Source organism: Cervus elaphus, chromosome 20, assembly GCF_910594005.1.
Source record: "Cervus elaphus chromosome 20, mCerEla1.1, whole genome shotgun sequence".
NCBI classification, from domain to species: Eukaryota; Metazoa; Chordata; class Mammalia; order Artiodactyla; family Cervidae; genus Cervus; species Cervus elaphus.
The window spans coordinates 139,491,812-139,519,363 of NC_057834.1; the positions used below are offsets into that span (position 1 = coordinate 139,491,812).

The window sequence follows — 27,552 nt, forward strand, 5'->3', positions numbered from 1 at the left end:
CAGGTGCCTCTGGAGTCACAGGCTGAGTGGGGCTGCCCAAGGCTACTTAGAGAAATGCACATGGGGTAGCCCCATGTGAAGAAAAGACGGGGCCGGCCAGCTGAGGACCGGGCGAAAACCACCGAAAGGCAGGGCTTCACCGGCGGCTCAGGTGCAGGAGACTGCAGCTGCCAGGGCAGGAGACACGGGTTTGACCACTGGTCCAGGATCCCACACGGCAGAGCAACTAAGCCTCCGCACCACCTCCAGTGAGCTCGCGCGCCCTAGAGCCTGTGCCCTGCAGAAAGAGAAGCCCGCACAACGCAGCTAGAGTGTAACCCTGCTCGCCACAACTAGAGAAAAGCCCACACAGCAACAGAGACACAGCGCAACCAAAAATAAGTCAAGAAACATTTTTTTTTTTGAAGGCAGGAGACCATAGGCAATGTTCTCACCCACAGCCTCAGAGGGAACCAGCCTGCTGAACCCTTGGTCCGGGACATCCAGCCTCCAGACTCGGAGACAATACACTCCTGTTGTCTAAGCCCTCGGTCTGTGCTACTTTGTGACAGCAGCTGTTAGCTCCGGCAGAGCAATGAAGACCCTGAGACCCCCACCCCTACCAGTGAACTCCAGGACGTGCCCCCCCAACCCCACCACCACCACCCGGCAGGAGGCTAGGGGATACCCTCGGGGAGACTGAGGCTCTGCAGCCTCGCGCTCTGAGGCCCAGCTGAGGGTGGATGTGTGAAGAGCCCAGTGAGGTGGCTGGCAGGGGGGCCCCAGCCTCCCGCTCCTGCTGCGGGGCCCCTAGCGTGCTGGCTGCCAGGGAGACTGAGCAGGATCACACCCTCTAGCGAGACACAGAGAGACTAAAATGAAGAGGGGAGCACAAGAGGAAGAGACGGAGCAGGAAAGTGTCAGTCGTGTCCGACTCTCCATGGGCCGCAGCCCACCAGGCAGGGACACTGGAGCGGGTTGCCATTTCCTCCTCCAGGGGATCGTCCCGACCCAGGGATGGAACCCAGGTCTCCTGCACTGCAGGCAGATTCTTTACCTTCTGAGCCACAAATGTTAAACGCTTTGTAATTCACATCCTCAGAAAGAAAAGTCACTCATTCATGAGCAAGTGAAGGATACTATTGTTAAAAGAAACTTTTAATGAGTAAGAAAAAGTTCTTGGAAATTAAGAATACAAAAACAGAACCTTTAAAAGTAAACAAAAAGCTTGGAAATTAAGTAATTTTCCACGCTAGAAAAGAAATAAAATTTGAGGATCAATGAAAAGAAACTATTAAAGAAATAATTCAAGAAAACTTCCCAGCATTGCCAGTCATGAGTTTCCAAATTCAGAGGTCTACCTACCCCATCTGCTATAAAAGGTCATAAACCACAGCAAATGGTGAACTTTCAAGAGTTCCAGGCTAAAGGGAAGATTCCAGAGAGAAAGGCAGGCCACAGAGGAGGGAGACTCAGAATGGTACTGTCCTCTCATGGACAGTGGAGGAAGAAACACTTTCAGATTGCTGAGGAACGGTGGCAACACTCAGCCTAGAACTCTGAGCTCAGGCAAACCACAGCCGGGGGTAGGGTGAAAGGGAGAACCAGGAAGACTCTGGAAGAGGCGGGAACCTGTGCTCCACACGTGAGGAAGACGTGGGTGGGGTCCCAGCCAGAGGACGGTAAAGGGTTCCCAGGAGGGCCCTGGGGCTGCCTGGAGGGGGACACCCCCAATCTGATGGCAGTGGAGGGGACCCACCCAGGGGCGAGACGGTGCTGCAAGGCCAGAGGTGGTCTCCCATGCAGAGAAACGTCCATCCAAAGGTTTAATCAGAGATCAGTGATGAACCCAGGCATCAGCTGTCAGTTATTTCTGATAAAATCTTCTACAAGAAGGAAAATATAGGGACTTCCTTGATGGTCCAGAGGGAAAGAATCCACTTTCCAGTGCAGGGGATGAGGGCTTGATCCCTGGTCAGAGAACTAAGATCTCACACGCCACATGGCATCTAAGCCCAAGCACCACAACTAGAGGCTCTGTGAGCCCCAACGAAAGATCTGCGTGGTAAACAACAATCCACATACAGCAACCAAGACCCGACTCAGCCAGATTAATAAATATTAAAAAAACAACAACACAGAAGCAGAGTGCACTCGAGCAGCAGGAGAGACTATTCACCAGTCCTGCTGTTGTAAACAACACGCTAATCAACACACAGGAAGCAGGGCAGGAAGTGTCAAGTGCCGAGGTGTCGTTGATGGCGCGACGGTGCGGACAAGCTGACTGTCGCGGGGGGAGCTAAATGGAGCAGACAAACCAGGACACGGGGACTCTAGGCTCGGGGGCACGGCGGGGCTGCTTCTCAGCGAGACCCTCCCAGCCCCGACGGACCTCGATGCCACGTCCACAATGTATTACCTTCGGTGATATTTTAGGAACAAACAGAAGAGAAAAGCCAGAAAAGAAACTGAGGCTTGGAGGCCCACAGTGAGACCCAGCTCTGGGCCCGTGCCTGAGGAAGGAGGGAGGGGAAGCAGCCAGTGTCGGCCGTCCCCCCAGGTGTGAAGGTGAAGCTGGCCGTCACATCCACTTGCGGGTCACACTCACACGGAGCAGGCAGTCCTGCTGGGGACGCGGGCCCCGGACAGCCTCCGAGCTAGGTCTGTGCCAGCTCAACAGAACTGACCTCCCTGGGCTGGAAGCCCTCAGACAGGAGGTGAGTGGATGGAGCAGCACCCGAGATTCAGATGAGGGCAGGCAAGAGGGGCTTGGTTTCCAGGCTGAAGAGGTGGGGACTCAGGCAGAAGCAAGGCCTCTATGTGGCAGAGGGGCCCACCTGATGCCCCATCCTTCCCATTTAGGAGGGTGGCCCCCAGACTCCCAGGAGGGGAACCCGGGGACAGGCAGGACCTGGCACATAGGGCACCTGCTTTCTCCTGTCCCTCCCCCTCCCAGGGGGCCCTGGAGACCCAGCAAGGACAAGCGAGCTCTGTCCAGTACAGCAGGCTGTGGCCCACTCCCCCACGGGCCACGGTCAGGGTGGAGTATGTCCAGGGGGAGCGGCCCGGGGCCCTGAAAGGCCAGGCGGTGCGAGGTGTGGTGAGGTGTCACCCCCGGTTCCAAAGCGGCGGCACACGGGGCCGAGTGTCCCTGTGGACAGCAGTCCAGTCACTGGCACGGGGCCAGCCCGTGACACTGGGCACACAGAGTCTCAGCCCCACCTAGCAGAAAGACAAAATCCACGGGAACCAAGTGTGCCCCGAGCCTCGGCCTCTGCAGAGCTGTTTCATGTCCTCCTCCTCCTCAAGCCCCGACAGTAACCCTGTGCTGGGAGCCCCCGAGGGAGGCCAGTGCCCGGAGCTGCCCCCAGGCAGCCTCAGCAGCACAGAAGGAAGAGGGTCAGGCAGCCCCGGGACATCAGGCACCACAGGGGGCCGGTCCTAGGGGGCTCAGCCCAGCTGGGAGCCTCCCTGTGACTCCTCCCCAGAGCCCGGGTCCAGCCACCAGCCCTCATGAGAACCAGCACAGGCGTCCTCACCTGCGACAGGGGCAGTGACCAGCTGGGCTCTCTGCAAGTGAAAACACGACCCCCACGTGGCTGGACCTTTAAGTCACCAACATGCCAAGGGCATTCACAGCAGGGTGTCCATGCACACCCTCCCCTGGGCTCCCGCTGGCGGCCACGACTTGGTGTGGTCTCCAAGCCAGTAGAAAAGGGGGTGATTTACTCAGCCAAGCAAAAGGGTGGGGGTAGACTGCCCTAACCAATAGGACAGACATCTGCACAATGCTGCCTGTCCTAACTCGGGGGAGGTGGGGGGTAGATCCTGGGTTGAGTCCTGAGGCCACGCCCAGGGTGGAATCACGTCACAGCAATTCGGTGCAGGCCTGGGGGCGGGGCCAGTCCCAGTCCTGCCTTTATCTCAGCTGTGTGACTCAATGGGCCTCGGTTTACCCATCTGCACCATGACCGGGTTGAGGAGGTTGACGCCGAAGTGATTCCACTCTGGGGTCCCAGACCTCCAGGAAGAGTGACTTCCCCAGGGCTGCAGGGAGAGGCTGTGGCCAAGTTACTAGGAATAGGCCAAATGGGGAACAGCTTCCCTAGTGGGAAAAAAAAAGGAGTAATATCTAGTTACCTTGCATGATTTTTCATGCATTATTAAAACAAAATGTAGATAAATCACTTAGCACAAGGCCCAGCATATGGAAGGAATGAAATAGAAAGCTGGTAAAAATTTCTAGTAAGTAGAAGCTTTTCCTTCCCCAGGGCTGCAGGGCAGTGACTGATGCTATTGCTGCTCCCCCATGGAGACTCAGGGCTGAGGAGGGGCTCCCGGGAAAGGGGAGGGGGCAGGCTAGGGACAGCGAGCTGCTGGTCACGGCAACAGCCAGGAGCTCCAGGAAACAGGTAGCCCAGGGTTCTGGGGGCCCCTCCTCATCATTGTTGTTCAGTCGTTCAGTTGCCGGGGCTCTGCTACTACTGTCTGAAATGAACTCGATGCCCGTTAAGTCCTGAGCCTCCTGTCACCAGAGGCATCCAAGCAGAGCAGAGGCCTGGGGTCTCTTTGAGACCCTCCTACACTGAGGGTCCATGACACCTCCACTTCTGAAAAGATCTGCTTCAGCCTCCCCTGTAATCATCACCCTCTGGACGGTCTGACCAAAAGAACCCCTTCCAGGATGGGGGGGTTGCCTCTGTGCATAGACCCAGGACCAAGGGCAGGAGGGGCTGCAGAGACCCAGGTGCCCCTCTCTCTACAGACAGGGGAGGGCATGGGCAGGGCTGGGGTCAATCCTGCAAACTCCCAGGGCCAGCTCCTCAGTGCCCCAGGACTCCCCAGAACAGGCTGGACAGGAGCAGGACTGTCCTCTCAGGAGACAAAGCTCATCCAGGGCTACAGGGAGACGAGAAAGTACCAGGCCGGCCAACTACCAAGGCCAAAAGCTCAGGACACGAGCGAAAGCCCAGGCGGTGGGGGCCAAATTCAGGACTGGACCCACGGCAGCTCCACCCCGCAGCCCCTTCCAGCCACCTGCGCGCCTCCATCCACACACCACAGATGTGTTTTCAACACTCTTTCACCTTCTTACGTCCATGAATGGCCATCCAGCATGGACTGGAGGGCGTATCTCTCTGAGAATGCATGTTGCCTTATGCGGGAAAATCTTTGCACTTTTGAAACTGAGAAAAGTCTTAGGACATTCTGGCTGGAGTGGGAAGAGTAGAACAATGTGTTGAATTCCTAGTGAGAATGCAAACTAGGATGAGAATTCTAATACACCTTCAGCAACAGGCCCCATGCCTTAAACGTAAAGGCTGGGTCCTGTGAATACGTCATCCCAAGTCCTGAAACAGGTGATAATTAGAAACAAAGAAAATAGTTAAGAAAGATGTTCAATTTGACATTGCAAAATGTTCAGTTCTCCCAGATTTAGCTATATTCATTCAGTGCAATTCCAATAAGCAAGATAGTCCAACAGGATTTTCAGTGAAATTTGGCAAGAGTTTGGAAGAGAGTTTTTGAAAAAGAAGAAGAAAGAGGGGAGCACACCCTACCAACTATTGTATTTACTCTAAAGCTGCAGTAGCTCCCAAAGTCTAGTGGTGATGTGAGAACGGAGGAAAGTGGAAAACATGAAGCTGGGCCACAGACACACACAAACAGACAAACCCAGACCCAGCGGTGATAAAGCAGTGTTGCAGGATGGGATAAGCTTGGTATTGGACAACTGGCTAAAGACAGAAGAGCTAGATCTTAGTCTGGGAAAGCATTTACAAGAACACACAGGAGACTCTGCTCATGGCCCTGGGGGGAGACAGTGCACTGATACCAAACAGGAAAAACAAAGGAGGGCTTGTGCGTCCAGGTGGGGGAACGCTGGCGCTGGCGGAAGACGCTTGTTCCCTCCTCCCCTCACCCATCCCGGCGTTCACAATGGGAGGAGCTGCACACGGTTTTTTAAATCTGCTTGAAGGAATCTAAGAGCTATGGAAGCCATGAGGACTGGCGGGCGGAGATTCCAGGGATGGGGCTGCTCCAAGGCAGGGGACGACTTCCCCAGCACATTCTCCCCCAGTGCTTTGCATTCCGGTCACAGGCACGAGGCTGGGAGTCCAGAGTCTTCCCACGCAGAGAGCTGTTGCTGAGGGATGGAGAACCTGCAGAGCTCTTTGGTTGAGAAAAACAACACTTAAGAGGCCAAGATCCCAGGAGAAAGAAGCAGAGACTTAAATGGAACAAATAGTCAGTCCTCCCCTTAAGACATTTGCCAAACTCCAAAGGCAGGAAGGGCGGAAGTTTGAAACTCAGACAGAAAGCCTCTGGAAATCAAAGAGAATTCTCCCATGGTCTCAGGTGCCAAGGAGACAGAGGTCAGAGTTCAGGTCCCCTGGGAGAAGGGGCCTCAGCAACCACGCCGGGACCTGATCTGAAAACCCTGGAAGGCAGAGCCTGTAAAAGCAGGGCACAAACACAGCTGGGGCTGTTGCTGTTGTTCAGTTGCTAGCCTGTGTCCACCTCCACGAGGCCCGTGGACTGCCGTGCACCAGGCTTCCCTGTCCTCCACCGCTTTCCGGAGCTTGCTCAAACTCATGTCCATTCAGTTGGTGATGCCATCCAACCATCTCATCCTCTGTCGTCCCCTTCTCCTCCTGCCTTCAATCTTTCCCAGCATCAGGGTCTTTTCCAATGAGTCATTTCTTCACATCAGGTGGCCAGAGTACTGGAGCTTCAACGTCAGCAACAAGCCTTCCAATGAATATTCAGGTTTGATTTCCTTTAGGATTGACTGGTTTGATCTCTTTGCTGTCCAAGGGACTCTCAAGAGTCTTGTCCAGCACCACGATTAGGAAGCATCAATTCTTCAGCACTCAACCTTCTTTATGGTCCAGCTCTCACACCCATACATGACTACTGGAAAAACCATAGTTTTGACTAGATGGACCTTTGTCAGCAAAGTAATATCTCCACTTTTTTTTTTTTTTTTTTTGGTCTCTACTTTTTAATATGCTGTCTAAGTTGGTCATAGCTTTTCTTTCAAGGAGCAAGCTTCTTTTAATTTCATGGCTGCAGTCACCATCCTCAGTGGTTTTGGAGCCCAAGAGAATAAAATCTGTCACTGTTTCCATGCTTTCTCCATCTATTTGCTATTAAGTGATGGGACTGGATGCCATGATCTTAGTTTATTGAATGTTGAGTTTTAAGCCAGCTTTTTCACTCTCCTCTTCCAGCCTCACCAAGAGGCTCTTTAGTTCCTCTTCACTTTCTGCCATAAGGGTAGTGTCATCTGCATATCTGAAGTTGTTGATGTTTCTCCTGGCAATCTTGATTTCAGTTTGTGATTCATTCAGCCTGACATTTCCTGTGCTGTAGTCTGCATAGACATTAAATAAGCAAGGTGACAATATACATCCTTGATGTACTCCTCTCCCAATTGAGAACCAGTCCGTTGTTCCACGGTGGGTTCTAATTGCTGCTTCTTGACCTGCATACAGGTTTCTCAGGAGGCAGGTAAGGTGGTCTGGTATTCCCAACTCTTTAAGAATTTTGCAATTTGTTGTGATCCACACAGTCAAAGGCTTTAGTGTAGTCAATAAAACAGAAATAGACGTTTTCCTAAAATTCCCTTGCTTTTTCTATGAACCATCAGATGTTGTTCATTTGATCTCTATTTCCTCTGCCTTTTCTAAATCCAGCTTGTACATCTGGAAGTTCTCAGTTCAAGAACTGTTGAAGCCTAGCTTGAAGGATTTTGAGCATTACCTTGCTAGCATTGAAATGAGCACAATTGTACAATAGTTTGAATATTCTTTGGCATTCATTGCCTTTTTTTGGGATTGGAATGAAAACTGACCTTTTCCAGTCCTGTGGCCACTGCCGAGTTTTCCAAATATGCTGGCATTCTGAGTGCAGCACTTTCACAGCATCATGTTTTAGGATTTGAAATAGCTCAGCTGGAGTTCCATCACCTCCCTAGCTTTGTTTGTACTAATGCTTCCTAAGGCCCACTTGACTCACACTCTAGGATGTCTGACTCTAGGTGAGTGACCACACCATTGTGGTTATTCAGGTTATTAAGATCTTTTTTGTACAGTTCTTCTGTGTATTCTTGCCACCTCTTCTTATCTCTTCTGCTTCTGTTAGGTCTTTGCCATTTCTGTCCTTCATTGTGCCTGTCTTTGCATGAAATCTTCCTTGGTATTTCCAATTTTCTTGAAGAGGTCTCTAGTTTTTCCCATTCTATTGTTTTCCTCTATTTTTTTTTTTTTAATTTTTTTGCACTGTTCACTTAAGAAGGCTTTCTTATCTTTCCTTGCTATTCTCTGGAACTCTGCATTCAGTTGGGTATATCTTTCTCTTTTCTCTTTTGCATTTGCTTCTCTTCTCTTCTCAACTATTTGTAAGGCCTCCTCAGATAACATTTAGCATTGTTACATTTCTTTTTCTTTGGGATGGTTTTGGTCACTGCCTCCTGTACAATGTTGCTAACCTCCTTCCATAGTTCTTCCTAGTTTACCTCTAGACGGCCTATTAAAAAGCAAAGACATCCCTTTGCTGACAAAGTTCCATGTAGCCAAAGCTATGTTTTTTTTTCCAGTAGTCATGTACAGATGTGAGAACTAAACCAACCATAAAGAAGCCTGAGCACCGAAGAATTGATGCTTTTGAATTGTGGTGCTGGAGAAGACCCTTGAGAGTCCCCTGGACTGCAAGAAGATCAAACCAATCAATCCTAAAAGAAATCAACCTTGAATATTCATTGGAAGGACTGATGCTGAAGCTAAAGCTCCAATGTTTCAGCACCTGATGAGAGGAACTGACTCATCGGGAAAGACTCTGATGCTGGGAAAGATTGAAGGCAAAAGGGGAAGCGGGTGGCAGAGGATGAGATGGTTAGATTGCATCAACAACTCGATGGACATGAAGCTGGGCAAACTCAGGAGATGGTGGAGGACAGGGGAGCCTTGCGTGCTGCAGTCCATGGGGTCACAAAGAGTCAGACACGACTTAGTGACTGAACAACAATAGTTATTTCACTGGCATTTCAGGAGGGAGAGAAGATAAATTAGAAATGACAAACCAAACACTAAATTCTATTTCTGTAACTTCTAAAACAGGCCAAAAATGAGCAGAATAAGAACATTATTTAGCAATACAGAGCTAAATAACAATAGTAACAACAAAACAGCTAAAAGGAGTTGAAAGTGGTTGGGCATAGAGTGAAAACTGCTGATTTTCTAAATGAATCTTGTTGCTATATTTGACTCTTCTAAATGATGTTCATATTTAACCTAAAAATTATTTTTAAAATAATTATCAAGTGATTCAGGGAAAGTGGGAGAGACAGAAAGCTAGCTCACCTCAGTTGAAGTGCCGTGTGCATGAAAACAAAAATCGGTTTTGCTCATTAAGATTATTATTTCAAAACTGATGGGGGAAAAGGTGAATGAAAGACTTCCATTTCTGGCAGTACAATGGATGAGATATCCTCCCATTAGAACTCACCATGAAATTTGGGATATATAACAAGCATCAGAATAAAAGAAGGGAATTCTGGAAAAGGAAAAAAAGGAAAGGAGCTGAAATGAAAGTGGGGAGCCCATTCCACCAGCCCACCCAGGAGGAAACTACACCAGAAATGCAGAGAAGTGGGTTTCACCTGCTGAGTGGGGGATGGGAGGCGTGACCTCAAAGACAGGCAGTCAGAAGTGGAACCAAGTGTCACAAAAATCTGGATCCTCTGGAAGTGGGGGAAAGCCACTGGCCATCAAAGGGACATGGGAACTGGTCTGAACGGCCCTCAGCTCCTTGTGGTGAGAAAGCCAGTGCTTCTGAGAATCTGAGGCCACAGACCTGACCTCACACAGGTTTGGGTCTAAAATTCACAAAGCCCATGTGATCAGGGAAGCCCAAGGTTGAGACATTAGCTCAGAGTAGCCTCAGGTGTTTGCACCCAAAGTATCTCACAAAAGCAGACACAAACCCCCTTGAGAAGAGCTTCCTTGCCTAGGCTCCCCAGTATTCCCAGAGATGAAGATCAGTTAAATGCGTGCTCATGGTGACACACTACCCAACACCCGAGATGAAACTCACCATGGGAGTCAGGGGGAAAATGTAAAGAAAACCGGAATTAGATCCTCAAGAACCTCAGATGCTGCAGTTGTCAGATTTGGACTACAAAATGAGTGCACTTAAATAAACAGAAACAAGCAGGAATGGAAAAGAATGCAGTAAAATATGGGGGCAAACCATGCAGAACTTTAAAAAATATAATCCTTTAAATTTTAAAGTTTAGCTGACATTAATCAGCAAATTAAATGGAGCTGAACAGGGAATTAATGAACTGGAAAATGTCAGGAAAAAAATTACCCAGAATGGTCCCAAAGAGACAAAATGATGAAACCAGAAAACCAAGGTTAGGGGCCATGCCACATGAATTCATTAATTCATCATGGCAGGAGGTTTAATGCACCTCTCACTAACTGACAGACCAAGCAGACACATAATTAACAAGGATGGAGACGATTTGAACAACATAACCATCATGAACTGATGAACACATGTGCTCTATCTTGCCCTCAAAAATTAGAGAAACACATTCTTTTCTAAAACATAGGGAACATTTACAATATTTTACCATGCAGACTATACCAAATGGATCATGTAATTTGAATACAAGTAAATAAAAAAATCAATGAACGATCATTAAAAATCCATGTTTAGAAATTTTTAAAAATAAACTTCTTTTTAAAATATGTTTCTGGCCATGACACAAGACACGCCAGATCTTAGTTTACTGACCAGGAGTCAAACCCACGCCTCCTGCAGTGGAAGCGTCAAGTCTTAGCCAGTGAACCACCAGGGAAGTCCCAACATCCAAATAACCAACACACAAAAGAAAAAACCACTGCAGAGTTACAAATAAACTCAGTCGTAAATGATCATGAAGATACTACAAGCAAAACTGACAGCACTTCCACACCCAGCCATGAAGGAGTTATCAGGAGCATGCTCAACCTCCCACTGTAAACGACTAGCAAACTGGACAAAGCAGATGCAAATAACTGTTTTTAGACATGGCAGAAGGGCACCGAGAGCATGGAAACACATGGGGATGAGCCCTACCATTGCCAGATCTGCCCAGAGGCAATTTACAGACCTCAGGCACTGGCAGGGGGCACTTGAACAGCTCGGCAACTTTGATGAGTTGAGGAGATGAAGGTCAGAGTTTGGGTAGGTGGCAGCAGCTGGAATGGGTGGCTCAGAGTCTGGAAAGGAAAGCATTACTTGGTAACAGAGCTCCAGAAATCCACTAGGGATTCACTTGTCTTACTACTGTTCTTGTTTAGTTGCTCAGTCCTTTGCTGAGTCGCTCATGACTCTTTGCGACCCATGGACCATAGCCTGCCAGGCTGCTCTGTCCATGGGATTTCCCAGGAAAGGGTTGCCATTTCCTTCTCCAGGGGATCTTTCCAACCCAGGGATTGAACCTACATCTCCTGCATTGGCAGGCAGATTTATTACTGCTGAGTCACAAGGGAAACTTGTAGACAACTTAGTCCATGCCCATGTGGTCCAGGGAAAGAAGACTGAATAATTCCCAAAGCTCAAAGTCAGCAGACATCTGTGCTTCCACCAGTCAGAATACAATTCTTTTGATCCCGCCATCCCAGATTCCCAGCCACTCAGTAGACCCCAAATAAATCAAGTTTACTGTGGGCTTAACTATCCCTGGAGTGACATCTACCCTAAAGTAATTCTAGAAAAGCTGAAAATCAGGCCTTGAAGGATCAAATAAGTCTTCAAACAATTTAACTGCCTAACAAAACAAAGCCAACATTCTTCATAGAAGAAAGCATAACTCAGATGCTCCACAATGTAGAAATGGCTCAAATTCAATTTTAAAAATGAGTACACATGTGCCAAGTTGCAGGAGATGACTACACACACCAAGATGCAGGAGAAGATGATCTATAACTAGGAGAAAAATTCAGTAGGAATTTGAATTTTCCTGTAACCATTAAAGAAACAGATTCAATAGTTTAAAATTCTAACCACCAAAAGAATATCAGAAGACTCAGATACTTTTATAAGGGAGTTCTCCCATACATAGCAAAAAACCCAGATATTTCCAATCTTATACAAACTATGTAAGAGAATAAGAAAAAAAGAGGGAAACAGAAGGAGAAAGATTGTATCTCAAACTCATTCACTGAAGCTAAAATGACCTTGGTATCAAATCAAATAAAGAAAATTTGAGAAATTAAGATTTAGACCAATGTCCCTGATGAACATGAGATACAAAAGTTCAAAATCTAGCAAGAAAGTCAAACAGAAAATAAAAAGGATAATGTGATAGGTTTATTTCAGGAATACCAGTATGGTGCTATAATGGCTTAACATTAGGATAGCTATTAATAAAATTCACCACATGTCAGCTTAAAAGGAAAAATAGGTCAAGTGAAGTTCTCCATAGATACTGAAGAAGCACTCAATAATTTTCAAAACCCATTTATGATAAAACTCTTGGCAGTGTGAGGATAAAAGGAAACTTTAATTCTATAATGCGTGAGTGCTAAGTCGCTTCAGTTGTGTTTGACTATGTGACCCCATGGACTGTAGCCCACCAGGCTCCTCTGTCCAAGGGATTCTCCAGGCAAGAATACTGGAGTGGGTTGACATGCCCTCCTCCAGGGGATCTTCCTGACCCAGGGATTGAACTTGGGTCTCCTGTCTTGGCAAGTGGGTTCTTTACCACTGAGCCACTGGGGAAGCCAATCTCATAATACATATCTACTAAAAATCTACCCAAATACCATACTTAACCCTGAAATATTGGGGACATTTTCTTTAAATTCAGGAACAAGTTCAGGATACCTACTATCACCACTTTTGTTTAACATTGTAGCAGAGGTTCTTGCCAGAGTGATAAGGCAGGAAGACAGAATAACAGTGGCAAAAGATGGGCTAGAACAGAATAAAACAAACTGCCATTATATGCAGACCATCTGCTTATCTACACAGAAATCAAAAGGATCCATAGAAAAATTATTTGAATTAGTGGGGAGGGTCAGCAAAATTGCTAGGAACCAATCATGTTGGTATGCACTAGAGACAAAGAGTTTAAAAAGTATTTTTTAAGGTACCATTTAATGAAAAACCAAAAGTACAAAGTACGTTTATGGGAATAAATGTAACAAAGGATACATCATATAGTATAGAAATTCTAAATAAGTGAAGAACTATAATCTGTTCATAAAAAAGAAATTTCAATATCTTAAAAATGTGTTCTTTTCACCAAATGAATCAAAGCATTCAGATGTAACTTCAAACAAAATCAGGTGAGTTTTTGTGTATGTGTGAAACTGGACAGATTGCTTCTAAGAATTTCTAAATAGTAAGATACTACAAATACCAATAACAAGCTTGAAGAAACGCAGAAGGTAGAGAGCAACAGGTCCCACTGATAACAAGACTTAATATAAAACTGAAGTAATTAACACAAGGTGGTTGGGACAAGTAAGTCACCACAACTGTAACAGAAGGGACACCAGAAACAGACCTGCACGCACAGCCTTCTAACATCAGATAAAGGAGGCTTTGCAGGCTGATGAGAAGAGAAAGGGGCGCCGAGAAAACTGGTGTCATGGACTGAATGCCTGTGTCCCCCAAAAGTCCTATGTCGAAACCCTACCCTCCAGGGTGACAGCGTTAGGAGGAGGGGTACTTGGGAAGCTCGTGACCTTAGAAAGTTCCAAGGGGACTTGCTTCCTGTCTCTGCTCTCAGCCCTGTGAAGACAGAGTCAGCCATCTGCAGCCCAGAAGAGGGCTCTCCCCAGAACCTGGCCAGGCTGCACCCTGACTGCACTGGTGCCCTGATCCTGGACTCCCAGCCTCAGAACTGTGAGCAAGTAGATTCTGAGGTTTGTAAGCCCCCAGTCTGTGCTACTGTTCTGTTATTGCAGCCTGGACAGACTAAGACAACGGGCCAGTCATACGGAAAAACACACAATGAGATCCCCTTTCATACCCGAACAGATTCCACGTGGACTGAAGATCTAAACGTGAATAATACAGTTTCGGAAGAAAACGAAAAGCGTTCTCTCCCTGCTCGCCTTTAAGAAGGATCTCTAAGCCCATGGAAGATGCCAAAAGGAAAAGTCCAGGCATCAAGATACCATTAAAAGGAGAGGAGAAGTCCACCCACCCAGCCACACGATCAACAAGGACTCACGAGCAGAACATGCAGAGAACAGACAAAGTCAAAGAAAAGAGACACAAAAGGAAAAAATGGGCAAAAAGATATGAACAGGCAAGACACTTATCTTGCCTTACAGGACAAGATACTCAACCACAACAGTAATTAAGAAAGTGTTGCTTAAAACCACACCTATCAGGTCAACATTAAAACGTCTGCAACCCCAGCTGTTATGAGGATAGAACAATAGGAACTTAGGGATCATGGGGGAAAAGTTTGTTGGTTCAACCACTTTCAGAACAACAAGGCAATTTCTAGTAAGGCTGCAGACCCTGTGGCCAGCAGCTGCACAACTGGAGATGTTGTGACGAGCCCAGGAGGCGGGAGGGAGGGAACAGAGGCCCCTAACTGTCCCCGGACGGAGACCGCTCAGTCACACAGGAGCGCTGTCCAGACGTGAAAGTGGATGAAGTGTGCTGGGGAATCCGACAACTCGATTCAGAGGGGAGCAGACAAATGTGCGCAGAGAGGTCAGCCCACAGAGCCTCATGCCCTGGCACACTGCTGAGAGCAGGGGAAACAACGGAGCTCCGAGAATGCTGACACCAAATTCAGGGTGGTGGGGACGCCCCAGGTCAGGCATCCAACCGACTGATGCTGAGGCCTCGGCGTGAAGCCCCAGCATGTCAGCGCTGGGGACGGAGCCCTGCCGCCTCTGTGGGCCCGTCTGCAGGGCGGCTAGGACAAGCCCCTCTTCTCCCCCCATGAGGATTAGGGGTGTGGGCCTCTGTGGCACAGCAGTGGGGAGACCCTCACCCCCCTCCCTGCCCCCACCCACAGAAGCCCTGGCTGCCAACACCTGGGGCGACAGTGGCGGGCTCTCCTCTGCAGAAACAGGAGCAAACACACAGGAAGCATGAGGCCCTCTGTGGGGGTGCAGCCCTCCAGATTCTGGCACTGGGGGCACAGCCTGGCTCACAGCTGCCTCCCCTTCACCTAAAGCAAACCTGCCAGCGGCACCCCCACTCCCCCCGCAAGACGGTCGGACACATCCACTCCCCAACAGGGCCCCTAACATGAATGGACCAAGGCCTTTTCACATGCACGAGGGGAATAACAGCTTCAGCATAAAATAAACCAGCAGAAAATAGGCCCTGTGAGAAAGAGAAAACAACTAAACAAACAAAAAACCTCTCTAAACTTACTCATAATGTTTTGAGAAGACACTGCATTTTCAAAACAAGAATAGGATGCTATGAAACGGGAGCACATAGAGACAAGGAAGATGGTGCTGTTAGTGATAAACACTGTAAATGCTGAAACACAAAATTCCCCCAGAGAACTCCAAAATGAAGTCCAAAAACTGTCCAGAAAATAGGACATAAAACACAGAGACAGAATGAGAGAAAAGACCAGAACACCGAAGACCAATGCATGAATTCAAGGAAGAAAACAGAAAAAATGAAAGGGGAGAAATGTGAAGAGACAGAAGAATAAAGCCTGTCTTCCACTGAAAGGCCGCACTGAACACTAATAAACACAAAAACCCACACCGAACCCATCCACGTGGCTGGTCAGGAATCCACAGATGAAGAGAGGATGCGAAGAGATCCAGGGAGGGAAGTCAAGTTGCTGACAAAGACTTCTCTTGAGTGACTGGATGCAGGTGACGATGACAAAGCATGAATTACTGACAAGAAGGGCCCCAGATGGAGCAGCAACCCAATGTGAGGACAGAGTGAAGACACTCTCAGGCAGCCAAGGACTCACCACCCTTTTCAGGAAGTCACACAAGGATGTGCTCCAGCAAAAGCAATACAGGAAGCCAAGAAAGCAGCCACTCTGGGGCCCATCAAATAGACTCCAGCCCAGGGGATGCAGAGAACAGCAGGAAGGAGGCGGTTTCCGGGGCGAGGATGCCAGGAAAGAGGGCACTCAGCAGAAGAGAGGGAGTGACTGAGAAGCTGGGGGAGGGAGAGGACAAAGGAAATGCATTCAGTAACTAGGGAGAGCTGAGCTCTGCCCTGATGTGGGCCTGGCCCCACATCACCGCTCAGCCTGGAGCTGCCGCCCTCCTGGGCAGCAGGGCCTTGGCCAGGGTACAGCCCTGGCCCCAGAAGCAGGTGGACGTGAGGACCAGTGACATGAGCTGCTGAGAAACCCTGTGCTCCAGCCCAACGGCCCCCCAGAAGCATGGCCCCCACTGACCCACAGATCTTGGGCCTCAATGGTCAAGCCCTGCCCCTCACCCTCCTGGCTTGAGCTAATGACAGATGGAGAAGGGAGCTGAGGCCCCCTGAGCGTTACTGGCAGGGCTGGGACTGGAGGAGGGCACAGGACTCCTGACACCCTGTGCATCATCACCCCCTCCCAGGACAGGACAAGGGCTGGGCGGGGCGGGGGGCTGCAGGGGGCTGGGCCTGGGTGATGCCCCACCCCCCTATCCTGGAGCAGCATCTCAGAACCTCAGGCTGGCCCGAAGGGGAGACACACAGACACACAGACAACCCCCACCACCCACAGAGCTGTGGCCGCTGCCCTGGGCCCACAGGAAATGGATCCTCTGGCTGCAGCACCTGGCCCAGCTGCTGGTGAGGCTCCGTGCTGGCACCGCGCTGGCTCGGGGCAGGTGGCACTAAAAGAGCCCTGTCTTTGGAGTCAGAGGCAGATGGGGTGGTGTCCCAGGTCCTCTGTGACAGGTCACTGGCCTTCCCAGGAGCCTCAGCCTCCAAATCTGAAAAATGGGGGCCACACTGCCTGCCCGTCTGGGCGTTGGGAGCACAGGACGAGGGGGCACGCAGGGGTGCAGTCCGCACCCCATCCGCGCTCACGTCCTCCTCCCTGGTCCATGTGACCTACTCACAGGGGCTCGGGTGGCCCTCCTGGTGCTTACCACAGGCTTTAGGGGGCTGGAGCCCGGGAACGGGGTAGTGGGGGGAGCCGGTGTGGGTGTGGAGGCTCCTGGGGAGAAAGAGGACCAGGCAGGCACAAGCCGGGTAAGGACTACAGTCTGCGTGTGTGCGAGTGTGTGTGAGGATGCGTGTGAGTGTGTGTGTGTGTGTGAGAGGGTTTGTATGTATGAGTGTGTGAGAGAGAGTGTGAGTGTGAGGTGTGTGTGCCAGAGTACGTGTGTGAGTGGGGGTGTGTGTCAGAGTGTGTGTAAGAGAGGGTGTGTGTGTGTGGGCACACAAGTGTGTATGTGTGAAGGGTTTGTGTCAGAGTGTGTGTGAGAGGGGGTGTGTGAGTGTGTGTGTGAATGTGTAACGTATGAGGGGGTGTTTCTGTCAGAGAGAATGTATGTGTGGGGGAGTGTGTGTGTATGTGACTATGTATGTGTGAGAGAGAATGTGAGTGTGGAAGAGAGTGTGTGTGTGTGAGGGGGTGTGTATATGTGAGGGGGTGTTTGTGTGAGAGAGAATGTGGGTGTGAGAGTGTGTGTGGAAGAAAGAGAGAGTGTGTGTGTGTGACCGTGTGAAAATGACTGTGAGTGTGTCTCCGGGTAGCCCTCCCTGACAGGCGTGGAGCAGCAGGGGTGCCGCCCCGCCCACCGGCGCCCTGTGGGGGCGGGGCGTGAGGCGGGTTGGGGGCGGGGCGTAAGGCGGGGCGGGGGCGGGGCGTGAGGCTGCGGGGCGGGGCGGGGCTTGGCCCAGAGCTGAGCCGGGATTAGGAGAGTAAATCCCGGGGATAGAAAGGAGCGGACGGTGTGTCCCGCTCCGTCCGGTGGCACCTACGAGGCTGCCAGGGGGCCCGGCAAGGGTGGGGAGCCAGCTCGGGTGGTGTGGGTCGGGGAGCCAAAGCCCGCAGCGGGGCTGGGGAAAACGCAGAGGGCTCAGGAGGCTCAGTCTCCGCTGACCGCTGACCTTGAGTGTGCCCTCCCCCTCCAATGTCTCCAACACGGCGACCCCTTCACCGAGGCCCTGAGGCTCTAGGCCGGGGGTGCTGGGGGAGCCTGGGGTCAACCCTGGACCAGAAGCCAGGGTCCTGGCGGTGCTCCGGAGTTAAAACGCAAACCTGCTAGAGCAGGTGGAGCAGGAAGCACGCGCCTGCCAGCCACCCCATCTGCCATCTCGCCGCCCCCCAGACTGGGCTGCATCTGCGGGTGATGCCAGGTGGGAAGGGTGCCATCAGCGAAGGGGACAGGCCCAGCGGCCTGCCCGTGTCCCTGGGCACCTCAGCCGCGCGGAAAGCTTGGAGGAGGGCATGGCCCTCAGAGGTCCTGGAGCGGCACCTGGTTGCGGGCGGGGAGACGGTGCAGGGGGCACATCGGGTGGGGGTGGGGCGCCCGGCCTTTGGGCTAAGAATACTGAGTGGAGAGCCCCCTAGGGAGCACCTGGGGCTGGGCCCCGGGGAGACCCCAGCCAGCCGCTCTCCTTCCCAGGGGAGGCGGCCCAGGCCCTTCCAGGCTGGGAAGGCTCTCAGGCCTGAAGGACTGGTCAGTCAGTCCTAAAGGTCCAGGGTGCGGTTCCCGGTCCCCTGACAGCAGGACCCACTCCCTGCTCACCCACCTCGGCTGGCCTATTTGAGCTGAAGGGGCCTGCTCCTGAGGCTGGGCACCCCCATCTCCACCTCCCACACAGGTCTGTCCCCCATTCCTGGTCCCTCCCCCAAGCCCATCCCACCTCCGCAGGGCCCACTTCCCTGCTCTGCTTCCAAAGGATGCGGTCAGCCCTGGGTCAGCAGCGGTGACACCCAGGGGCTGAAGGGGGCCAAGGTTGGTGGCTGGGGCCCCTCTGCCCGGTGTGATTCCCAGCTTGGCTGCGCACCAGCCTCCACCTGGCTGTGTGTGGCCGGCCCGCGGGAGAACGCAGGAGGGCAGTCTGTGCGCCACTCCAGCGGGGGTGGGCGGAAGGGAGGACACGCAGGAGGGGCAGCGCCCGTGGCGGGCACCCGAAAGCCCTCCTCAGGACTCTGACTCCACACCGGACGCTCTGTCTCCCTGTGGACCACACCCCGCGGACAGCCCTCTGCCACCCTCAGCTCCAGGCCCAGCACGGGATGAACTCCGAGTCCCCGCCTTGGCTGGGACCCTGCCCCCTCAGCAGCCTTCACAGCCCGGGAAACTCCCTCTCCGGCTCCCAGTCAGTGGCCTCTTTGCAACGGTCAGCCCCAGAAGGTTCCTGAGCCTTGACCGCAGTCGAGTGCAGACCTGAGACCTGACCCGGCCCGCAGCATCCTCCACCCTACACAGCAGACGCTGCAGGCGCCGCCCCCGCCTCACTCCCGACCCCCGCGCCCCGCGGCCTCAGCAGGGGCGGGTGGCCAACCACACCTGCAAAATGGCCGCCGCAGGTACGGCCCCCGCCCCCACTCCAGACCCCAGCGGCTCGCTCAGGGGGATGGGCACGCGTTCCGGGAAAGGCCCCCCTTACAGCCCGAGAGCTGGGGGCGGGGCAGGGACGGAGGCGGCGGTGCTGCAGAAGCGCGCGGGGCGTCGCGCCGACTCCCCGGGGTTAGGACGCAGACGGCCCTGCGCGCACGGGCCTCCCCGCAGCCGCCGGGGCCAGCCAGCCCTTGGCCCTAACGGGCTTCTACCCCAGCAACGCTGACACCCGGAAGGGGCGGCCGCCTGGGGCGGGGTCCGCGGGTCTCGGCGGGAGAGCCCCCATCCCCGGGAACGTGGGCGCGCTTCGCGCCCGCGCCCGGCGGGCCCCATGACTCGGCATTCCGTCCTTCCCTCCCCCTCCCCGCCCTGCGGCCCGCTGTCCCCCCGCCCACCCAGCGCCGGGCAGACAGCGGACCCTCCCTCCCCGCCGGGATGCTGTCCCGGCCCCTCCCCAAGCGCGAGAGATGCCTGCTGGGTTTGCGAGAGAACTAGGGCGGGAGGCGGCTTAAAGGACAAGCCAAAGGGGCTGCGCGGCGGCGCCCCTGTCACCCGAGCCCCGGCGCCGGGAGAGCGCCTCCAGCCGAGACGTCGCGGCCCCGCAGCCCCCTCCCCTCCTACCGCCGGGCCACACCTGTTACTGGGGCGCCGCCTGCGTGGATGCAAGCCGTGTCCGCAGGCGGGCCCTCCCAAACCGTGGGGCTTTCTGGAAGGGAGAAGGGGTCTCTTGGGAGAAGGACGCGACCTGGGCTGGGCGCTGGGCAGTCCCGGCGGCGCGCACCAAGCCGGCAGCCAGCCCTCCCACCGCAGCCCCCGCCGCCAGCCCGCCCGTTTTGCTCTCGATTCCAGCATCCGCCCTCCCCCACCCCGGGGACCAGGGCCCCTGCCTGCGCCCCGCCGCCGGGGACACCCTCCCCTCCGGCCGGGCCGCGCCAGCCGCGCCCCCTCCCGGGTGCCCCTTCCGCCTTTCTCTTCTTTGCTCCATCCCTCCCCTCCCCCGCCGGTGCAGCCCCAGTCCGGGCTGCATCCCGGGTGTCGGCTCCAGCCCGGGCGAGTGGAAGATCGCGGAAACGGGGAGGGTTTATCGAGATGCTGCCAGCTGCCTGCGTCCTCCCCGCAGCGACCCCGCCTGCGCCAGACCAGCGTCCCCCTGCAGCCGGGGCCGCAACCAAAGTGCCTCTCCAGAAGGCTGTGCCTCGCTGCGCAAGAAGGGCGGACACCCCTGAATTTGCCCCATTGTTCTCCGCAGGGACGGGGGAGGGTCGGGGGAAGTGAAGGGGCCGCGCCAAGGGCTCCGGGCGCGAGCTCCCCGCCCGGGGAGCGCTGGACGCAGGTGCGGGATGCGGCCCCGGGGCCCGGCGAGCCGCGGCCCTACCTCTCCGGCGTCACTGGCGGCGGCGGCGCGGCATGAGCATCGGGAGGGGCGCGGGTCCCGAGCGAGCGCAGAGCGGCTGCTGCTCCCCGGCTGCGCTGGGCGCTCTGACGGCGGCACCGCGTGACGGCTGCGGGCCCCCGGCCCGGCCCGCCCCGCGCCCCTCCCGCCGCGCTGGTTGGCTGCGCGCGGCGCCCGAGCCCCAGCCGCCAGCTGGTTTGTCGCGCGGGGAGAGGGACGGGCGTCGCGGCCGCCGCGGGGCCGGAGGGGGCTGGGGCCGGAGGGGGCTGGGGCCTCGGTGTGACATCACCGCTGACGGGCGGTGCCCTGGTGGGGAGGTGGGGGCCCGGCAGCGCAGCCGGGACGCACCGCCCCCTCCTCTAGCGCAACCCCAGCTCACGGGGCAACCCCGTGTCCCCGCGACCACCCACCTGCATTTGCCCGCGTACCCAGCGCGCCTGGCCCTCCCCAGCTCGGAGCCCTTTCGCGTGAAACCACTAAATCCCCACCTGCCCCACCCGCGATGCCGGCAGCACAAACGCGTCGACGCAGAGAGACAAACTCGGGTGGACTCCTTGCTTGGGGAGGGGGCGTGGGGGTGTAAGGGGTGTGGGGACACGGGCTCCGAGGTGTAACAGGTGGGTTTTTCGATCTCGCCTGGCATTTGGCCAGAGCATCGCAGACAGCCCTCAGCGCGGGGATGATGCAACCGGCCGGCCAGCGGACCTGCCGCCTCTCCTCCCGGCATGCCTCGGGGGGAGACCCCCCACCATCCTCTCGCCCCCACGCCCCGGTCCCCACACCCTGTTTCTCCAGCTCAGCTCCCTGAGACCAAGTCACTGGCGGCCCTCGGTCCACACCGGCAAACCCCAGCCTTCGTCAGCCCCCCAGCCGGAAAGCAGGTCACCAGGGACGGCTGGCATCTCTGCGTGCCACCGACCTCCATCCGCAGCCCCACCGCTGGGCAGTTTTGACAAAGCCTCCGGCCAGCTCACCCACCGGAACTGCGGTGACGTCATGCCGCCCCTGCCCACGCAGCCCCTGGCGCCTGCACCCTTCATCCCCAGGGCCAAGCCTCTGCGGCGTCCAGCAGGTGCCAGGCGCTACCCCAAGGGTTTGCTCGGTTAACCATTTAATCCTCACCCGGCGTGTAAGGGAAATGCTTCACCTCCACGTGCAGCGTCCATGGGGCCTGGGCCTTGAAAGTGGCGAGGGCTCAGCCACATACAACCACCCTACCCTCCAAAGCCCCAGAGAGCCTCTGTTTTCTGGAACTACCTGCATAAAAGAGGAATTATTGTTCTTCCAAATTTTTGGTGGAAACAGCAGAACTATGTGGGCCCCAAGGAGGTGAATCTTTTATCGTTCTGTTTCATACTTATCCCTCTGGTCAAGTGCTCTATTTCTTGAGCTAAATCTGGCATGTTTCTAGGAATTAATCCATTTCACTGAAATTTTAGAATATTCTTATATCTACTGCTTTGAACCTTTAAACCATAGCCTTGTAAACCTTCTAAATTTCTGACCTTTTTAAACCACAGAATTCCTTCTACAGCACTGCCTTAGCTGGGTCTCACAAAATTTGGATGAGCAATGTTTTCATTTCCTTCAGATCTGAATTTTTTTTTTTTTAATATTTATTCATTTGGCTGCACCAGATAAATTTGACAGGTTTAGAATAAAGGTCAAGGAGTCTGCCTGTTTCTGGCTGGAGGTTGCTGCTCTTCTTCCTTCCTGCAGACAGGTTTTGAAATGATCAGACCCGTGTATCAGAAATGTCCACAGCAGAACAAATCCTTGCTTTCACCTCATTGCATTGTGGAAAGGAGGCCACCCTCAGAGACTGGGAGCCACACTCAGCTTGCAATCTAAATAACAGTAAAATGATCCTATACCTTGACTAAATTTTCTGGAATGCAAGGATGGTTCACTATTAAGGACTCCGTCAGTATAACCTACCATTCTAGTAAGTCAAAGGATAAAAAGAAATAGGATTATTTTAGTAAATGTTGAAAGGCTTTTGACCAAAGGGCCACCCACTTTTTGGTTAAAAAGCAAGTAATTACACCCTTTGGGGAAAAGATGCCTTCTTCTTTCACTTGAGGAAAAGCAGCCCTTCAGGGTCTTGGAGGATAAGAGTCTGGCCAGGATTAGTGTCTGGCTTCATCCTTCATCAGCTGTGTGACTCCAGGCAAGTTCACCAGCACCTGTGTCTGTCACCTCTCCTGCAGGTGGGATAAGAACAGTGCCAACCTCAAAAGGCAGTGGTGAGGATTCATGTGTGCAGGGCTGGGTCTGGGGCTGGGCACATAGCAAGCCCAGTACAAACAATAGCTGTAATGGTGAAGCAGCAAGAGCATTCCCATTTAAAGAAGGATGTGCACTGTTGTCTCTGGTTTTTTAGAAGCATCAGCCAATGCAATTATAAAGGAGGAAAAAAGGTTAAAACATTGAAGCAAAAAAAGAAACAAAATTATCAATATTTGCAGATGATGTAATTCTCTACCAAGAAAACTTCAGGGATGAGTGAAAAGCTATGGGAAACAGTATGTTAATGGGATGGTAAGAAAAATTATCACCAAGAAGACAAGTTTCCATAAAAACAAACCATAACCAGTTAGAGCTTATAATGGAGGAATCCAATCACAACAGTACTAAGGAAGGTAAAATGCCCAGAAATAACAGGAAATGTGCAGACTTCTTGTTTATAAAGAAAGTATATAGGAAAACTTTGAAAATCCATGAAAAGAGATCAATTAATGGAAAAGCATTGTATACTCTTGGAAAGGAAGAATTATATTGTTTAAGGTCCAGTTTTCCATAAATTATGAGACTGCTGCACTGCCTACTGTGCTAAGAGGGCAGGTCAGCTTTCCTAAATTAAAACTACGCATCTGTTGCCATCTCAAGCTAAATAAAAAGCAAATGTGAAAGACTAGTGAGGAAGGTTGTTAGAAAGAAAAAGAATGAAGAGGATTTGCCCAATTAGGCATTAAGACATATCATGAAATTCTAATAATTACAAAGATGACAGTATTAAAGGAAATAGATCAAAAGTTTATGATAAGGGCATCATTTCAAAAAACTTGAAGAAAATAGATGATTTTTATAACTGGTGCAGGATAATATGGGAAATATATAAAATTGGATCCCTCTTGACACAACATCAAGATAAATTTCCAATGAGGTAAACATTTATCTGTAACAATGACATTTTAGGAGACTAGAATGCAGTGTGAATGGATGCACTCAGCATCTTGATGTGCAGAAATCAGGATACATACGCTGATTGCTCCAAAGAAGACAGAAGGACTATATAAAAATTAAGCATCAACTAATAAAAACAATAATTTAAAAAAACAAATATCTACATGGCCCAAACATCGTAAACAAAGCCAAGAGACCAACCCCACCCTGGAAAAATATTTCAGAACATATGACAATGAAAGGAACTTCCTAAAGGAGTAAAAAGCTTTTATAAACTAATAGCAAAAATTGTAAGTAACCACCAGAGAAATGGCCAGGAACTATGAGAGGATGAAGGGACGCTACAGAAAGAAAATCGTTCAATAAGCGAAGAGAGTCATACTCAAAGAAATGCAGGTCAAAACAGTGCGATATTTTTTCTGACCTGGTGCACTGTCCCAAACGTAAATGTTGGGTGACACTTGTGTGGTGAGGGACTGGGGAGATGAGCCCTCTGCGCTATGGCTGTGGTTGGCACCAGCTGTGTAATTTCCCTGAATGTGTCTGTATTTAAGGTGCCCCTCTCCTTGATTCAGTAATCCCATGGCTAGAAATTTGCCTACAGTATCTACATATGAAAATTTCCCCCAAGAAACAAGATAAGCAAGGGGTTCACCCATGGGCATGGCTAAATGCATCAGGGTGAACAGGAGAGATTTCTCTGATGCTACTGAAAAGAATGAGTCTTAAAAGTTATGCGCTGAAGTGGAAAGATCAGCAAGATGTTTGCTAAATTATTTAAAAGGAGCACAGGAGAGTGTGCATAATATACCCCACCAATCATAAGAAACTGTTAGCAGTGTTTGCCATGGCAGAGGCTACTGTTGGGGAGGGAAGCCAAGGATACATTCACATATATATTCCTGTATGTGTAGTTTGAATGCTCTCATCATATTCAGGTATATTTTTGTAGGTCAATGGCACTACCTAAGAGTAGACATTAAGACCCATTTTCATTTTTCACTTTTTTGGGTGCCATTTGCAATACTAATAAATACTACATTAAATTGTTCAGGTTTTAAAAATCTTATCAAAGCTGTAGACTTCCATAAGGCTGAGAAACATAGAAAGACCCCAGTCCATCAAAATACTACATTAAGTTATATAAAATTGCTGATGCTCAACTATTTTTGATCATGAAAAATAGTCATTTTAAATGGTTTAGCCTCACAAGAATGTTGTAGAAAAAAAGAAATCACAAAATTCAAAATACACAAACCAAGTCCTTGCAAAGAGGAAAGAAAACCCAGGTGTCACAAACCAAAAGGGAACTACAAACTGTGGTGATGGCTACACCAAGGTGAGCTGCTACAGTGGGCAGGGATGGTAATGTGTGGACAGCAACTGGGCAGGTGCAGAGGGGACCAGGTGAGGCCCCTCAGGTGGATGAGGCGTCCAGCTGAAGGGGCTCTGTGGGCAGGATGGAAGGTCAGGAAAACGACTGTCCAACACGGGTCATCCATGGGGCCTGAACCTACGTGAGTCTTCTGAGCAAAGTTGGGAAGAAAAGGGTTGGGCCGGGGCTCCTGCCTGGTGAGTAACCAAAATCTAGGTGAAGTCATGGCTCAGCAGAAAAGCCAAGAGTCGGTAGTGGGGCTGTGGAAGCCGGGAGCTAGGTGGAGCCTGTGACCTGTGCTTGAGAAGGATCCCTGAAATTTCAGAAGGAGGAATAGAGTACTGAAACAATATTTGCAGAAGTACTGGCTTAGACTTTTCCAGAACTGTAGATAGAAGTGCTTAGTGAGGAATCAGTATGATCCCAAATAGGAAAAAGAAGACCAAATCTGCAGAAACCAGAGACAATGAATGAATGAATGATGGAGTCAAAAGGCAAGTTGCCTGAAAAGAAGCCACAGTAGGGGCGGCTGGTGGGATGTGCGGCTGTGGAGCTAGGTGGGAGCCCTTGGAGGAGTTTGAGAGGACACGTGGAATTTGAACTGCTGCACTGTCTTAACCCAGCCCTCGTCTACCCAAGCCCTCTGCCCCGCGAGGACCACAGAGCATCATCTGCTGTTCTTAAGGTCCAGGCCCTCGAGACCCCGCCCCACTGGAGGCCCTGCTCACTGGAGGCCAGCCCATTGGAGGTGCTGTCTGGTTGCCTTGGCAACCCCCCCGCGGCCGAGTTCCGGGCTTTGCGTGCCGCAGGGGAACGCGGTTGCCACAGCAACGGTGGGGCGTGTCGGGCCTGACACTGGGAGCGGAGCAGGCATCCCCGCGGATGCAGATGCTGTTGCTCCTGAGACGAGAGGGCCCTCGGGGTACCGAGCCAGACGCGGAAGTGAGGCCAGTTCGCGGGGGGCTCTGTGGGCTCCACCTGCGTCGCGGTGGGGTTCCAGATCCAACACAGCAAGGCCCTTAGCGGCATTTTCAGTTCAGTTCAGTCGCTCAGTCGTGTCCGACTCTTTGTTACCCCATGGACTGCAGCACGCCAGGCCTCCCTGTCCATCACGAACTCTCGGAGTTTACCCAAACTCATGTCCATGGAGTCAGTGAGAGGTAAACTGAGGCCAGAAAGGGAAAGACTTGCTCCAAGTCAACAGGCTGGTGTCCAGGCAGGATCCTGCCTGTCCAGCCAGGACCGTTTTCTTCCCAGCCTTGGCTCCAGCGTGTCCGGCCCCAAGGTGACCTGTGTGTCGGTTTCCCAGATCTGGACCGTGCATCCTGTGTCCACAGAGCGCTCCTATCCGGCGGAAGCCCACCTGGCCGCCTTTGATCCCCTGGAGACCTCTGCTCCGCTCCACCATGGCCCACCCGAAGTCACGCCCTCTCTTCAGTTTCTGCAGCCTTCCGATCCTCCAGGGTCCCATCTGAAAGCCCCTCCACGCAGCCTTCCACCATCCCCACTCTGGGATGGAACGTCTCCCCCCTCAGAGCTCTCACTTACTTCATCCTCAGAGGGTCTCATGTAGTTGTGTTTAAAGTGGACCCATTGCCCTCCTTGGGGTTCAGGGAAGAGCAAGCCAGCGTGTCCACACTCGTGTGTAACCGTCTGAGAACCAGGCTGTCTGGTGCATCCCAGGCAGGAGAACACGACAGACTCCCCAGGCTACACCCGTGCCAGCACCCAGGGACCTCAGCGACAGTGCAGACAGGACTCCCACGTGACCCGCGGGGCTGCTGGGACGGGGTAGAGTCCAGACACCGGCCACTGGCCTGGGTGCCGGGAGAGGCCCTGCAGAGACCCTGTCACACACTCAGCACAGGCAGGGTGCTGGGGTCCAGAACTGGCGGAGACTGCAGTCCCAGGGCTGGACTCTCCAGCAGGCTGACCCCAGGGCGGCCCGAGGCTGAGCACACGCAGACACAGCCTGGCAGCCAGGCAGAGTATCAGGCCCACATTCCAACACCACTCCGGGCACGGGTGACCTGGGCCCGGCCAGCCTTTGTGTCACGATGCAGAACTTGCAAAGTGCGTCTGTGAATATCTGTGAA

The 27,552-nt window shown here is 52.4% G+C and overlaps 2 protein-coding genes across 22 annotated transcripts in view; one reads left to right on the forward strand and one right to left on the reverse strand.

The window, feature by feature from the left end:
* The window catches only part of KIF1A (kinesin family member 1A), an 86,943-nt gene extending 65,040 nt beyond the window's left edge, over positions 1-21,903 (reverse strand). For 10 of the 21 annotated variants that reach the window (XM_043877624.1, XM_043877623.1, XM_043877622.1 and 7 more), the window contains exon 1: positions 20,878-21,104. The gene's annotated coding sequence lies outside the window, so the exon portion shown is untranslated. Of the gene's footprint in view, positions 1-20,877; positions 21,107-21,814 lie in introns of those variants that run through there. The other 11 variants (XM_043877612.1, XM_043877610.1, XM_043877609.1 and 8 more) reach the window with 3 other exon arrangements.
* LOC122676843 (basic salivary proline-rich protein 2-like) lies at positions 19,834-20,913 on the forward strand. The gene has a single exon (XM_043876395.1). It carries the CDS (start codon positions 19,834-19,836, stop codon positions 20,911-20,913), a length of 1,080 nt encoding a protein of 359 aa, XP_043732330.1.
* Positions 21,904-27,552: the final 5,649 nt, after the last annotated feature.